This window comes from Nanorana parkeri, unplaced genomic scaffold (genome assembly GCF_000935625.1).
Source record: "Nanorana parkeri isolate BGI_ZX_2015 unplaced genomic scaffold, ASM93562v1 scaffold27, whole genome shotgun sequence".
Classification (NCBI taxonomy): Eukaryota; Metazoa; Chordata; class Amphibia; order Anura; family Dicroglossidae; genus Nanorana; species Nanorana parkeri.
Window position 1 is genome coordinate 1,578,482 of NW_017306295.1, and position 16,654 is coordinate 1,595,135.

Below are 16,654 nucleotides of genomic sequence, written 5' to 3' on the forward strand. Positions count from 1 at the left end.
AAAAGGGTCATGTAGCAGCTACAAGCGATATTGAGCGACGAGATGTGAACAGCTCCATTGAAATGGATTGGAGAAGCTACATAGAGCGATATCGCGTGGAAATATGAGCGATATCGCTGCAAAAATCGCTCGATAAATCGCTCAGTGTGAATGGGGCCTAAGGCCCCATTCACACTAAGCGATATATCGCACGATTTCCGCCGCGATATATCGCGCATTTTTGCCGCGATATATCGCACATTTTTGCCGCGCGATATCGCGAGAAGTCGCCGGCTAATGCTAGTCAATGGAGCTGTCTTAGCTCCATGTCGCGGTCGCAAGTCGCTTCTACAGGACCCTTTTTTCGGCGGATTTTGCGCGACTTTGCTTTTTTCTAATGGAGCCCGACAGAGAAGGTCGCGCTACCGTCGCCCCGAAAGTCGCGCTATCCCGGCCGCGCGGATCCGCTGCAAAAGGTATGTCGCTTAGTGTGAATGGGCTGTAAGAGAACGTTGGGATCACAGCTGTAGTACGTAATCCAGAACAGAACTAACTGTTCAAGATGAGGTCAACATTAACACATTTTAAATTGACCCTTTCTTGGGAGTACAAAGCTAGACAGCTGCTTAAACTTTTTTATGTAGTAAATATGAAGATTTGGAGAGAAAAATTACATATCTTTCAATAAAGATCTGCTGCTATATTTGACATGGTTTCTGATCAGCCAGGGTAGCTGATTTTTGAACAGTTTGTACCAAATGTATGCATTTAAAAGCTTTAAGCTGTCTTGTTCTAGAATCTCAGTAATCTCTGCATAAATACAGGGTACACACCCATGCATCCTCCTCTTGTCTGATTTCCTGGTGACTACACTTTGTTTGGGAATATTTGACAGCACTTGTTTGGTGCAGAGAACATTGATGAGATGTGGGAGGGGTAGAAGTGCCTGCCTCTTTCTCCAGGCTCTCATCTCAACCAGCTGCACACTGGCAGCTCACCACCCTGCATGTACAAACCCAGCACTGCTAGAAAGGACATCACTCTTCCCTGGGAGAATCATATCACCCATAGGATTTAAACATGATTTTTCTACTTGGACTCTGCTTTTGTGTTTCCACCTCCCTGGGAGATAATGGAGCTGAAATCACTGAGAACAACTTAATGGAGTTTTCATTAGTAAATGGCATAGAGAAAAAAGTGAGTATTTCATGCTTTGCTAGTTCTTAACTTTTATTAGGATTGCGGACACTGTTCCTGTTATGATAATATGCAACTTCAATAGATCATTCAATGTGACTAAACTGATTGAATGAATTGAAACCCACAAACCAAAGACTCTCTGTTCAATCAATTTAGAGAGTTCTTGATAGATTCTAAATCAATCGCATTGATTGAATGTGGCAGAATATTTCTTAACTACTTTTGATCACTCATACAAATAGGTGTGTGTGTGTGTGTGTGTGTGTTTTGGAGAACTGAATGTAACTGGTGGATTTTACAATCAATTTTAATTGATTGTTTACATTTATCATGAAAGATCATTTTTTCAATTGATACTTTCAGTTGATCACAAGGGTAGATCGATACCATGTATGCTGTATCATTAAAGTGACACTAAACTCAGGAGTTAAATCTTAAAAAAGGAATTTAAGTACCCTAATGATTAACAAAAATGTATCTTATTTGTGTATCACTCTGGTGTAGATGCTAAAATCATCTCTGAATTGGTGCTGACACTGTCCTTCCTTCTGGAGGATGGCTACTTTTGTTCCCCATGGTCCCTGTGTGTGTTGTAAAGTAGTCACTGCTCCAAGCTCACTCCCGTGATGGACTATATGGTCATGTTTAAGTTCATAATTTGTATTGAGATTGTAGTCCATCATGGGAGTAAGCTTGGAGTGGTGGCTACTTTAGAACACACACAGGGACCATGGGGAACAAAAGTAGCCACCCTCTCGAAGGAAGGACAGTGTCAGCACCAATTCAGAGATGATTTGAGGATCTACAGCCGAGTGATACACAAACGGGATACATTTTTGATAATAGTTAAGGTACTTGAATGCATTTTTAAGATTCAATTCCTGACATTAGTGTCACTTTAAACATTTTCATCAATGATAAATTCCTCTTTGCAATCACTCGTACCAATGTGGACCAATGCCCTGAGTGCTGCATTAGTAAATATTTTTATCCATGATTAATTGCTTGTTTGCAATCTCTCAAACCAATATGGAACAATACAGTGTGTGTTGCATTGTTAAATATTTTTATCGATGATTAATTGTTTGTTTGTAATCTCTCAAACCAATATGGAACAATACAGTGTGTGTTGCATTGTTAAATATTTTTATTGATGATGAATTGCTGGTTTGCAGTCGCTCGTACCAAATACAGTGTGTGTTGTAATGTTAAATATTTTTATTGATGATGAATTGCTGGCTTGCAGTAATTCGTACCAATATGGAACAAAACAGTGTGTGTTTCTTCATTAAATATTTTTATTGATGATGAATTGCTGATTTGCAGTTGCTCATACCAAGATCAATTACAAATCACTATGTGTAAGGTCACACAGTCAATTTAACACCAGGCCAATCAAGAATATGAATACAAGAAAATGAAATTGTTTCAGATATTCTTTAAATTACTTTCTTTCATAAGGTGTTAGTTCATGATGGCAGTTATTTGTAGTGTATACATTTCATTTTGATGTTGGAGGTGGTCATTGCACAGACTTGTATATGCTTATGTAACAGTCATGATTCATTACAAAGTTGGAATGAACACAGATTATTATATTCTTCTGTGTGTGCTCTGTTGGTATTTTACTTAGTTCAAGAGCTTTCACTGCAATGTATGGGGACAACCTCACAGCCCAAATACCTACATATCAGGAACATATAGACATTGTAATGGTTATCAAAAAGGGAAATTGCTGTTGTGTCCCATAACGTATTATTTACTTTCTAACAATGTCAGCTGCTATGAGTAATGTAGACAAATATGACCCACAAATGTGCCTGGTATCAACCTCATATAAGACTGCAGAAATTGTCCAATATTTATTGCAGTTATTTTTCCCTTTATTAAATTAATTTTACTTTATAACATGGACAGCTAATAATTAATTCTGCAAATCACATTCTTATTTGCTACACTCTAGACAAACGTGGAAAACCTACATCTAAGCTGCCTGAGAGACACACCATATCTATTGCATAGCTTCGATTTTCATCCTGGCATTCTGCAGTACAGTCGGCTATCTGATTATCCTGATCTTCGCAGTTGCCAGTATCCTTATCTTCTGAAGGAACCTGAATCTGATGCTGTGAAAATGCATGCCAATGTGTGTTTACTGGTATATGCATTGCTCTCCCTTTAAGCCCACTGGAGTCTATCACACATACTGTAGATCAGTGGTTCTCAACCTGCATAACCTCAGGACCCACATTTGTCCTTGGTCATTAAGTCGTGACCCAAGCCGCACTGCAATGGAACACATGGCATTGCGGTACTGTGCGTTACGATGTGGGCAATAGAACTGTGGGTGGGAGATGCGTTTGGGGTGCCATTCAAATGAATGGCAGTGCAATGTACCTCTCACACCAGAACACGTGGTAGGTGCGATTGCGCGGAAGTCAGTTAATCGCAAAGGACTGTGCGATTAACACACTGTATTAGTGTGAACAGGCTCTCAAAAACTCTCCCAATCTTACGAGAACTGGAGTGGATCCTCAGCCTGAGGTCCAGTGTGGGCTGCTACAGTATGCTGTGATGGAGCTCCATCCATATGTGCATCCACTTGTACAGCTCCCTTGCACACACTGTAGAGTTTCCAGTAGCCAGAATGTGACATCACTTCGGTTCAGGTACCTCTACAAGGCATGCAAAGAAGCTGTAAGCAATGCAGGTATGGATGGAGCTCCGTCGCGGCCATAGCCCTAGCCTACCCACCTTAAGCTGACACTCAGTATTGGGCAGCATATTTTGAATGGCTGCTTGGTGTGAGAACGGACAGTGCTGCGCTAGTGGATGGCTGAAGAACCTCTCACTTAGAAAAGTGGAAGGCACGCGGGAACCCACTGAACACGAGGTCGCGACCCACTTTTGGGTCACGGCCCACTAGTTGAGAACCAAGGCTGTAGATGAACATAAGAATCCTACGACAAGAGGCTGCAGTCTATACAGAAGCACATTTGAGAAGCTTGCTGTATCTGGCTTTAGGCAGTATATATATTTTTGGATTTTCGCTGAATTGGGTAGATTCACTGCAGGTGAAAATCCATGATGTTTTGGAAGCCTTTACAACAAGGTTTCATGCCATTTTGCCTCCATGTGTGCACCATTTCAATGTGTGGTGACTTCTTAACCATAATACCATAAATATGTTCCCATCCTTCTATCATTTACAGCAGTTAATCATGAAGGGAGATGTAGTTTAGTATATTCTCAGTGGAATGTGGGTATTTAACCCTGAATCCAGCATCAGGTAGTTCTGAGTGTGGGGGGTTTGGCATCTAAAACAAGTTTTAACAAATGTTTCAGTCTACACTGAAACTCCAGTCTACACTGACTCCTAACCTTAACCCGACCCATAGTGTGCTTTTTATACTTTTTTATTTTATGCTAAAAATGCAATCTAAATGTTCATTTCCATATTTTGGCCAGTATAAAATATTGCATATTAACTGTTAGTCTTCTCCTTTTCAGTCAGCAGGTGTGCTCCATTTTTCACATGGTTGAATGGGTATTTTTTTATCTGTTTTTGCTGAAAATGCCCAGAGCAGAGCTCAATAGCTCAAGTTGAAATTTGCATAAAAAACGGAATGATCCGATCCCACTTATATCCCATTTTGTGACTGTTCCCTATGTAGTTTTAATTGGAGAGAGAAAGTCTGAAAGTAAACAACTCCTGCTATACTCTCGCTTTAGAAAATAATACCAATGTTCTCTGTCCTTATTAGGTGAACCTAATAAATGTGTATTTGTTAGAAATATGTTTTTTAAAGTAGATATAAAATATGCATATAAAGCATCAATCTAAAATGTATAAAGCAATACGTTTTAGCTTTTAAGAAGAACTCTGGGAAATCTAAAAGCTTGCCCTTGCGGTGGGGCTACCCCGGCACCGCAAGGGTTAAGTGCTCTTATTGTCTAGTAGGCTCAAAAAAGCTGTAATACTCACCTGATCCTCAATCACTCAGGGCTGTTTGATCAGTCCCTGCAGCCTCTCCTTCCCTGGGCTCTGGCGGTCTAAGGACCGCTGATGTCATCATGTTCTTTGGCTGCGGGACCAAGGATCAGGCGAGTAGAACTGCTTTATTTGAGCCCCCTCAGACAAAAGGAACAGCTCACCTTTGCGGTGCAGGGGCACCCCACTGCAAGGGTAGGTTTTTTGTCTACCCGGAGTTCTTCTTTAAGTTTATTTAAATAGATACAAATAAAGATATACATGAATATTTGCCCCTCCTTCCCCATAGGAGGTCTGTGATAACTGGGTGTTTAGTGCTGGTCTAAAGGGCAATAATGAGCATTTCTGGCAGTTATTGCATAGATACAGTTTTATCTGGCTGAAAAAGCATTGTGTGATAGTGCTGGTAATTATCTTTTTAAGGTGTGTGTAAACCCTAACATGAACTTCTCTTCATGGTAGGGTTTTGTTGTATCTGTTTAATAAGTAGAAACAATATCTGTTGATTTTTCCAGATCTCACAGCTCTCTGACTGTGCACAATGATGGGTTATCGCACAAGCAGGGGCAGTAACTGAACCTCTTCAGTTACATGGAGTCTGTTAATAGTGCAGGCTCAGTGTCATTGAGATGGGTGCAGTGGCTGGGCAGAGACTTTTATTCGGTGATGCTGATCCTGCACTACTAATGAGCTCCATGCCACTGAGCTGACTCCATGCGTGCAAGTTCACATATGCACTACTGCCACCTGAGGTGGCTATCTTTGCAGCGCGGGCAAGGGCAGGTGGTAAAAATGGCCAGTATGGCACTGATGGGGATTATAGGGATGTGGACTAATAGTGACAGACCTGCAGGGCATTAAATTAGAGCAATCTAAATCTAGCCCTCTAAACAAAGAGCACTGACTGACAAAAATGACAATATATGGGTAACTAGTGGTCAATTGTTACAATAGGCAGGCTACAAATGGTCAGTCATGACAATATGTCGGCAACAATATGACTTGTATGATTACAAATTAGAAATATATTATTATATACTAAAGCTGAATCCTTAAGGCATGTACTATATAATATTTCCATGTTCAAAGCTATTTTTAAACAGGCAGAAGTGGAAAAGTGCCAAGAGAGTAATTTTTAAACTCGGTAACTGGGAAAAGTTTAGAAAACATTGCTAAGGCCACACTCTTAACTCGTAGTATATCTTGGGATGAGGTTTGGATTTGCCATTACCATGGGTTCATAATGAAACATGAACTTCTGACCAAAAACTTTGTAGGCCACCACCAGATATAAGAAACAACCTTTAATGCAGTGCATAGTCTTTGCTGGGGTCAACTGATATGGATTTTTCAGAACCGATACTGATACCGATTATTGGCCGCCTTTCAGGCCTATAACTGATATCAGGTACTAATATTCTGTTTATATCCAGCTTCACCAGCAGCCTTATTGCCTGGGAAGCAGGCTTAACACTGCCTAGTGACACTGCGGGGCAGCCTGGCTTTCTGATCAATCAGGAGGCAGGGCGGCAGGTCATGACCACCGTCTTCCTGATTGGACGGGAAGCCAGGCCCATGCTACAACGGGAGGCCGATATCGGTGCATCCCAAGCTAAAATAAAAGCTCAGGAAATTTGCAAATGTTTACAAAATATCAAAGTTCCAAGTCCCAAGACGTACTGCAGAGTTCTAGATAATGTTAATACTTGGCTTGACATCTCCATGCCCTTACATTGTATTTACCAAAAATGATCACAAGAGCAATAGCTTCAATCTGGTAAATTGGTTTTAAAGAACAAGAACATTAATTATGATATTAATTAAATTCCATAAATCTAATTAACTCATTCAGGTGTGCCTAGGGCACCATAATGTGTAAATATGGCCCTGCAGATTCTGATACTGCCAGGTGCATGGATGTGTTATACTTGTATGTAGAATAACAATGCCAATAAAATATGAAATAAATAGAACAACCAAACAACAACACTGCCTACAAATGTTGCTGAATATTACTAAATTCAGCAGCACTGTAAGACCATGCCTAACGGCAGAGTCACGACCGCGCATGCGCATAGGCCTGTTCACCACATTTGCCGGAAGCAGCGGCTACTGCGCATGCGCAAACGGCAGCTACTGCGCTTGCACGAACGGCAGCAACTGCGCATGCGCAAACGGCGCATGACGCACAGGAAGTGACTTGCTCTGTCTGGGAATGATCCTATTTAAGCTGGCCCAACTCCCAGGATCTTTGCTGAGTGGTCTTTCAGCTTTAGTGTGTATTCCTGTATCTTGCCTGTTGCCTTATCATCGACCGGATTCCTTGACCTTGCCTGATTGCCGGCTGCCTCCGACTTCTGCTTGTCCCTGGATTCTCCTCTGCCTTCTCCTATTGTACCTTGCCGCCCGATTGTTGTTGACCCTGGCTTGCCCGACTCCGCTCTGCTCCAGCCGCATCAGCACCTGCTTCCTGCATCGCTGAAGACGGGCCTCAAGGACCTGCCCAGGCCCAGTGTCCTGCATCATCCGGCACCGGTGCTGCCCGTAGTTTCCCCACCTCCTGTCTCCACATTCAGGGGTGTGGAACTCGTGCTGCAAAGGAGGCCTCCCCACAACTCGGCTCCCCACCAGGTACGTGATAAGCACCCTCCTAACTGGCCATACACTGTATGAATTACGCCCGGTTCTTGATGAACCAGTGAAATTGGTTCGGTGGGTGCTCCTGACGGCACCCTTTGGTCCAGCATCCTTCGATCAGAAAAATGAAGGAGCCGGATTGAACATTTTCGGGCAAATGGCAACAGCAGCCTGCTATTACTGTCCGGGCACAGCCGTGGCAGGAAATTCATCCATCCACGCTGTTCAACATGGATAGATGAATCGGTTATATTCTTCCTGTTCAGCCCACAGAAGTTCTGCAGAGCATGAGAACAGATACAGATTTAAAAGGAAGAGCAGCAAAGAGAAGGGAAACAACCATGGATTACAGTAAGGCGCACATTACAGTATTGGTTATGTTACAAAATCTGAGGGTTTAATGTCACTTTAATCTTGGCTGAACATTTCCTGTCAACAACGTTATAGTGACATTAAACCCTCAGATTTTTTTAACATAAAACAATACTGTAATGTGCGCCTTACTGTAATCCATGGTTGTTTCCCTTCTCTTTGCTGCTCTTCCTTTTAAATCTGTATCTCTTCTCATGCTGGGCAGAACTTCTGTTTTGCAGCAGACTGTCTGTGTGTACTTTGCAACCTGAGCCAGCACTACAGGAAGAGGCAGTCAGCTGCAAAGGGAAGTTCTCCCCCAGCATGAGAAGGCATGAGGATTTAAAAGGAAGAGCAGCAAAGAGAAGGGCAACAACCATGGATTACAGTAAGGCACACATTACAGTATTGGTTTATGTAAAAAAAATCTGAGGGTTTAATGTCACTTCTTACCGGCCCTTCTAGAATGCATTGTGTTACAGCACCGGCATTTACAAGTAAGCACACATGTGCATGCCCCAGCATAGAGGAGCCTTAGTACATCATGCTTTTACAGGCTGGCAAATTTTGACCTACTGAAAACACAAGGATTCACTGGAAGTGAAACAGGCTATAGACTAGACACTGTAGAGACTTTTCAAGATTTCAACTTGGATCCTTAAATCCTGTGCAGAGAGTGAAAAGCAGCATACTGTATACCGAGAAGCACAAATCCTGGCACTGAGCACATACTGTATATAGTAATTTAATGTTCATATACCATAAAATAAATTCCTTGCTGTCAATGTGTTGAACTTCTGATACAGAGAAGCTGCACATTTGTTGTTTTTCCACTTCATTTGGTAGCAGTAGTTGGAAATCCTATATAAACCCGTGTTTGGTTATCTAGTGTCTATGGTTAGCAAGCTGGCAAAGCTTTTATCTGAATACACAAAGACAGGTTACTTTGGTTTGGTCTGATAGCAATGTCTTAATACTTTAAAGACATAAAATAATGATATTTACGTATAAACTGCTTTATAGAGTTTTTTTTGCCTTCCTCTGGAACAACAAGCGTTAGCTGTGGGCATAGCGTTCTGTTTAGTCTTTTCTTCTCTTTTTTTTTTTTTTTTCCCCTCCGTATCTCTATAGGTTGAACTCGATGTCTTTTTTCAACCTGACTAACTATGTAACTGCAATTACTTCTATTATTAACTTGAGATACAGTGCATGTTTTAGACATCATCATCAACATTCCCATTATTTCTATTTTTTAAGTATTTTATGGTTTGTTATTTTGTTTTTATCGTATATAGAGACATGCAAGTTATTACTACACAGTTACTTTGCTTTTCTAGACCCAGGTCTACTGTAGATATCTTACTTAACCCCTTCGTGACTGACGACGTACAGTGTACGTCGCCAGCATCGGGGCTGTTTAAACAGACTCCCGGCGACTTTTGCCGCCGGGACTCTGTTTAAAATATAGAAGAGTTTATTTATATAGTTTAGAGTGCTTGATCATGTCTGGTAGTTGCACACAAAGGACCCAAAATAACATGAAATATAAAAAATGGTGATTGCTACAATTATTGTCAGCTCATCATGAAATAAAGATGTGTGATCTGTCTGGAAGAATGGCATGGACCTTTATATTTATCTTCCACCACTTGCATTCTCACTCTCCCTTGATGGGTGTTCAAACCCTGTATGCCATTGCTCCTACTGTATCGTGTAACCTGCATTATGTGATCTTATGATGGTACAGATGTTGTTTTCCCCCAACCTACTGCTGTGACCTGTTTGTAGTCCATGAAACATTTGTGAAAGAAATAAAGAAGAGCTTGTGCAGAAAATGTTAATGTTGCAATTGTCATATTCTGTCAAATAACAGCCTGGCTCTTGTGAAATAAATCTTTTACCTAAAAACATATATATTTTTAATTGAAATGACTTGATAATAAAACATTTGGGGATGTTTCATGTTTTCTAGGCTAGTATCCTTCAGAGGTGACGCCACTTCCAAAGGTGACCTGTCTAATGCATATACAGCTAATAGCGAACTACTTCATTTTTTTTTTGCTTACTCTCTTAAGCTGGATGCACTATATATTTTTTTTAAAGGAGAAGTATGAGGTGAGTGCTTTTCACTCACCTCATAGTTCTAGCCGACCTGTGACAATGAGACTGTCACAGGTCGGCTCAGTAGATCGGGAGGTGAAGGAACACATACCGGGTTCGCTCACCTCTCGATCCTGTCACGGCTCTCTGCCGTGACAGGGCGAGGGGCTGGATTCCCCTCTCCCCGCTCCGATCTGCCAGCGCTGACTGGCGGAACGGACGGGGGAGGGGGCGGGTACAGCTGGCTCTGTCTCTAGATAGGCAGAGCCAGCTGTCACTCACGCAGCTGGGCGGATCCCGTCATCTAAGTTGGGATCCGCTCCGGCTGCGGCGTCTCAGTAGCTTAGGGTAACGGGAGGACGCTAGTTTGTGTCCTCCCGTTACCCTAAGGAGAACTATGGGGAAAAACACTGACCCCATAGTTCTCCTTTAACATTCAGTCTCACGGGCTGATTGAACAAAATACGACAGATTCCTCCATCCCTGATAACAGCATTGATTAACAAATCTCTCGCTGTATACTCTGTATTCTGATAAAGCCGCCCACAGCTCTCACAACACCCATCTGAAAACTTTAAAATCAATTCCTGTGTTTTTAGCTATTAAAGATGTAACAATCTGTAAAAGGATGATGTACTATGGCTCTTCTATGCTACCTACAACTGGGGACACTGGGTCAAATTTTGGCTGATTCTTGCTGAAGGTGGCCCTTCTGGAAAACCATCTGCTGAACAGTGCTTGTAGTAGACAAAAAATTTGTTTTATTTAGTTTTTTTTTCAGAATTCAGCCCTGAAAGTCAATTCGTTTCGGGATTCAGATTCGGACGGAATCTGAATTTTCGTTAATTTCGTTAGCGGTAGTATGTGCGCATTTTCGTTACGGGCAAATTTTCGTTGCAGCAAAGTGACATTTTAAAAAAAAGGAAAAAATACTTTTTTTTTTTACAGTCCGCAGAAGAAAAAAGGCCTGGTAGGAATGTTAGGAGGGACCCCCCAAGTTAAAAATAAAAAAGTGCCTGGGGTTCCCCCCAAAAGTCACACCAGGCCTTTAGTTAAGTTGATGCTTAACACAATAAAACTTCAATCGGGAAAGAAATTCGGATGCATCCAAAATTTTAGTTAGCAGAAATTCGTATTCCTTTGCATTCGTTATTTCTGTCATGCAGAGATTCGGATTTATCCGGAAGTACGATTTTCCGAAAAACTAATTGCAAAAGTCTAGCTGTAGCCAAACAGCAAGAATTGGTTGAAAGTCGACCCAGTGTACCCAGTTTTAGGGAGCATAGAGGGGCCATAGTACATCATCCTTTTACCGACTGTTACATGTTTACCTGCTAAATACACAGGGATTTATTTCAAGATTTTTAGTTTTACTTTTCCTAAAATATACAATTAAATTCTGTATATAGAGTTCAAAACTGCATGCTGTAAATAAAGAAGTACAAAATCAGTTGATTGAAAATAGTTTTTATATGGGACTTAAAGAAGAAAAAAAATACAGTCCTTAATAGGATGAAATGCAAAAAGGAAAGAGATTATGAGACAATGAACCAGCATGATAATGTACTATTACCCTAAAGTGAAGTAATTAAAAAAAATGTAAAAAAAAACATATTAGGTATATGTCTGCAATATATCCACATTTTTTTTTTTTTAAAGCCGATGCAAGTACAAAAAAAAGTACTGTTGAACTTACAGTCAATCAACTGTGCTTATAATTTATTGTTTGAGCTGAAAGCACAGTGCCTTTGCTACACTGAAATCCAAGCAGACCAATCCTTCTCTGCTGAGAATACCTCCCCTTTTCTCATTTACATTTATGTTAATATGGCAGAGGTGTTCTTTAGTCCAAGGGCAAAAATGAGCATACTCCCTTGGATTTTAGTGCAGTAAAAGCACAGTGCACAGGAAGTTGGGAGCGTGCTGTATATTTCTGACAATTATCAATGTATTTTCTTTACTTTTGTGCCCAGACATACACTTTAAAAATAGTATTTAGTGATGGGATAAACACCCTCTTTTAGATGCGTGGCCTATATTTGGTATGTGGTTCTAATTGCAAGTACAGTTTGTTCCCTACCATTTCCATAATTGTTTCTGTGCTTTGATTGTGAAACATTTGTATGCCTTCCCACTGTGTATATAGGTTTAGGCATCGGTTTGGATAGGCACTTTAGCTGCATGGATAGATCAACGAAATTGCTTCTCGGGCAGCATTTACCCTGCATGCCCTAGCCCATGTAACTCCCGCTATACTCTCACCTGTTCAACTCCAAGGGCAGTTGCGCCTCAGACTCTGTCTTTTTCTGTTTCGCACCCATACCAAGTGGACACCCCGGTCCATATTGAACTGAAGCCGCACGCCACCCCCACCTCAATACCATCCTCCTCCACACAGCCCCCACTCAACTAAAAGTTCTGAGAAAGTCAGAACCAAACATCCCTCAGGAGAGCGCTGTCACACAGGACTTGAATCCTCAATTTTTCTATGGATAGATTGGAGTAGAGGTTTTGGTGCTGATGGCATTTCGAGCAGTGTGTGTCTTGAAATGTTGCTCCCTGGCCACTGCCACTCTTCTGTATTCCACTCTTCTGGGTGTATAGAGCACCTTCTTCCCCATCACACGCAGTGGTTTCTCCTGCCAGCATGTGCATCACTACAGAGAGTATGAGCTGGCAGGAGGAACTATCGTGTGGGGTGAGGAAAACAGGTATTCGACCAATCTGACTGCTAATACCTGGATCAGCCTGGGTGCAGCGAAGCACATTGTGTTTCAAGACATAGGTGCCAGTAAAGTTAAGCCTATTCACCTCTGTTTTTGGCAGGTATGGTTTTGGCTATAAATGACCATTTGCTCATAGGGCCCTTAATATTTGTTATAAAAAGCTCTGCCTCTGAAAATGTACATATGTACTGGTATAATGGATACGATCGATGTGGAAGTCACCTCTGTGCATGCCATTTTTTTTTTCTGCATGGACATTTGTTATGGTTCCCAATTAAATTTAAGTTTAAGACTTTCTCTAATTTTGAAAATCTCAGCTTTCAGTAGGAGATTATGATAAGTGTTGCTTTTTTACTACTCCTATAGCTACATTCACAAATGTGTTTTAGTGCTGTCTGTCACACAACAAAAAGGCTGCTTGGTGCTTTCTGGTGTGGTTTTCAACAAAGCTGAAGCAAGTATATACGACCAACGTGGCCCTGAAAGAGTCAGCTTTGCTATCAAATAGAAATATATAAACATGTTCTGGTTTAGTACTGTTGCTCTCAGACATTATGACAGTTTGCAGAATGTCTATTTATAAGTAGAAATTAAACTAAGAACCCAAAGGCAATATTTACAATTTTGTTTTTTTCATGTGGTTGCAGTGCAATGCATTTTGGATGAGATTTACACGATTTACATGCATCACTGTTCATCCGTGATTTGCTGAAAACCACACCAAAAAGCACCAAGGATTTCATTTTTTAAATATACTTCTAATTTTGAACATAATATTGCATTTATTTTATTTGGGTTGTTTCATTTTTCAAACTTAAGTTAGATCTGTATGTGACTCTTGGTAGTGATCCAATGTTTAGGGTAAAATAACTTTATTTTACCTAGATCCTTGAGTTATTCATATTCTTTGAGAATTTTTCCTGACCCTTATGTTCTCTTTGCAGATCCAGGGTCAATCAGGAAGTTCACCTTTAGTACTAATATTGCAGTGATGTCATCATCCCTTATCCAATCAAAATGCCTAGTATTCATTGAGAAAAATACTAGGTGTTCTCTGAATAGCCACGTGCAACCACATACTCTGTATCAACAGCACCCTATATTTAATTATTTCTGGGCAAGTGCCCATCAGGCAGTGAATGCCAAAAGCAGTGTGAAGCATGATATCCCTGACAATGACGAAGACAACAAACACCCAAAAAAAATTAATTAAGAGACTAAAAGAAAAAGCTCTCACCACTCAGATATTATCTACAAACCTTTGCTTTCAAGAAACTAAGCTGGCTGAAGGCAGCATCTTCACCCTGGCATGACTTCATAAATGGTGGTCTAGTGAACACTGAGATGCTAATTTTCAATACAAATGGTGAATTAAGAGCCAATTTTGCAGGCACAATATTTGCAGCTGTTCATATACCCTGAAGACACTGTAATGCACTGTAGTAGGGCTCTTCTACAACTGGGCAAATTGCCAAGATATGTCCCTCTTCCTGACAGCAGTATCACATTACCTTTCTGGCGGCCTCCTGTGGAATTGGTCTTCCAGGTCGTTTCTGACAGACATTGGAATGAGTCCTCACTGCACCTTCAGTTGCCCCCTTTTTACTCTCTACACCCCCATCCCTTGGTACAATCTTACAGTAGCTGGGGGCGGTCTGGTCTTGGAGTGGAAAGTCCGTGAGTCACTGAGAGAGGCGATTATGTTCTTAGCCGCTAGTTACCTTTCAACCAGGTCCACGAGTTTGTCCACTGTTTCCAGATCTCTGTGACTCTGTGGTCTTGCAGATCAGTTCATGACTACATATTCCACAATTTATGATCATGGTAAAGCCTCGGACTGCAATCACTTCCTGGTCAAATGGATGGGATCATACATTTGTGACCTGGGTTGTTTTCCCCCCTTTATAAGTCAAGTTGTAAAGACGTTGAACCCAGAGAGCACAGGTTCCAGGTCAGAGTGGGACCACCAGTCCATCCCACTGTGCTTTAGGTCAACTTTCCCTTTCAGCGATAAGTGGTCAAAAACACCTGTGTGTCATCATTCACATCCATCTTTTGGCTTTAAGTGACTTACTCAGAAAGACAGTGTCTCTGTGGAAGCTGCTGCATTACTACCTCATTTTGTTGCTGGTATCTCTGCTCCTGCTCGAACAGCAATTCCCTGGGGCAGGCCTTGGCTTGTTCCAGGGCAACTGCTTCTACGCCTCTTGCTCCAATTGTTAATTTGCCTGATTTTGCACGGTATTCGCCTGGTGTTGATTGGCGTTTGCCAAAACAATCTGTCTCAGTAACTTATCCACGCTGAACTCAACAGCACCTGCTTACACAGATGCACAGTGGGATTGTGTGACTCTCTGGATGAGTACAAAAAACTTTAAACAGGCACAGCTAACAGTTCTTGGTGAAACACATGTGCAATTTATTTAGAAAGACTACATACACTATGTACAGGATCGAAAACAGAAAACCAAAAAGAAAACAAGAAACTAAAAACCAGGCCATTTGGCAACTCACTAACATACAGGTTCCCTGGCTAACGGACCTGAAGCAACCTACTGATGCAACTTACTGATGCCGAGGCACCTAAGTCTCTGCAAATAAAGCCCTTGCCACATAGGATGTGCCTCACCAAACATGTGCTTTATTTTACCATGCAGGTCCTCCAGAGCTCTCCAGTCTGACATACACAGGGAATATTTCCAGGGTGAGGTAAAATCCCTGAAGAGGCTGGGAGTTTATATAGAGCCCAAAACTATCACGCCTACTTCAGCTGGGCTTGTTGCCTAATCAGCCCAAACAAACTCAACTCCTTCAGTTTATCAATACAAAGAAAATATTCAGTGCGCTGCCAGAATCTGGGACACATGTACCTCGCGAATACAGTACCTCTGATGATCTGTTGCTGATATGCTGATAGTTCATAGTTGAACTGTTTTAGGGGTTTAGGTACTGTTAGGTTAGTAGTTAAAGTTATGCAGATAACTGAGTCATAGTTTAAGTCTAAATAGTCAATTTATAAAGCAGAGAATGCAATTTTCCCAAACATTCTCTGGTGGAGAACCATCCAGATCCATGTGTTTTAAATGGCGAAAGTGTGTAAAAATGTCACATTCTCTGTCATATAAATAGAATCCTAAGTGATAATGGGTAATTATTTCTGTTAGGTTAAACTGTAGGGTGCATGCTTTTGAAGGATTCAAAGGTTTATTTTTGTTGGATGCTTGGATATCGTTCTATATACATATGCTTTTGTTGTTGTAAACAGTGTGGGGTCCCTGGTACCAAAAGCCGGTGCCAAGTGCCTAGAATCCGAACACTCATTGCTGGAGTCTGGGGATCCACTTTTAGATCTGTTTATATGGCAGCAAATACTCAATATAGAAATGGAACACAGCTTCGGGGAAAGTCTTACATTTTGGAATTGGAGATAACAAAAGTGTTGTTTGCTATCTCTTCAATAATACAATTAATCTTCGCAATGTATAACAAACTACATCTCTTGCCAATGTATTACAAACTACGTCTCTTGCTTTGATATTGTTTTCAAAGAGAATGTCTGCTGCACTCTTGGCACTTTTGATATTTCAGAAGTCTTTTTTTCCAAGGCAGCTCTTTGCCATCTGCATAGGAAGGTACAAAATGGTATGTAAAAGTGGAATGAACACAGGGA

At 41.2% G+C, this 16,654-nt stretch overlaps 1 protein-coding gene across 1 annotated transcript in view; it reads left to right on the top strand.

Moving 5' to 3' along the window:
- The first annotated feature begins 897 nt into the window (after positions 1-897).
- Positions 898-16,654, top strand: part of ITIH5 (inter-alpha-trypsin inhibitor heavy chain family member 5) — a 64,825-nt gene continuing 49,068 nt past the window's right edge. Inside the window, exon 1 of the mRNA XM_018566461.1 lies at positions 898-1,176. Coding sequence (XP_018421963.1) covers positions 1,060-1,176 — 117 coding nt within the window. The 5' untranslated portion in view covers positions 898-1,059. The remainder of the gene's footprint in view (positions 1,177-16,654) is intronic.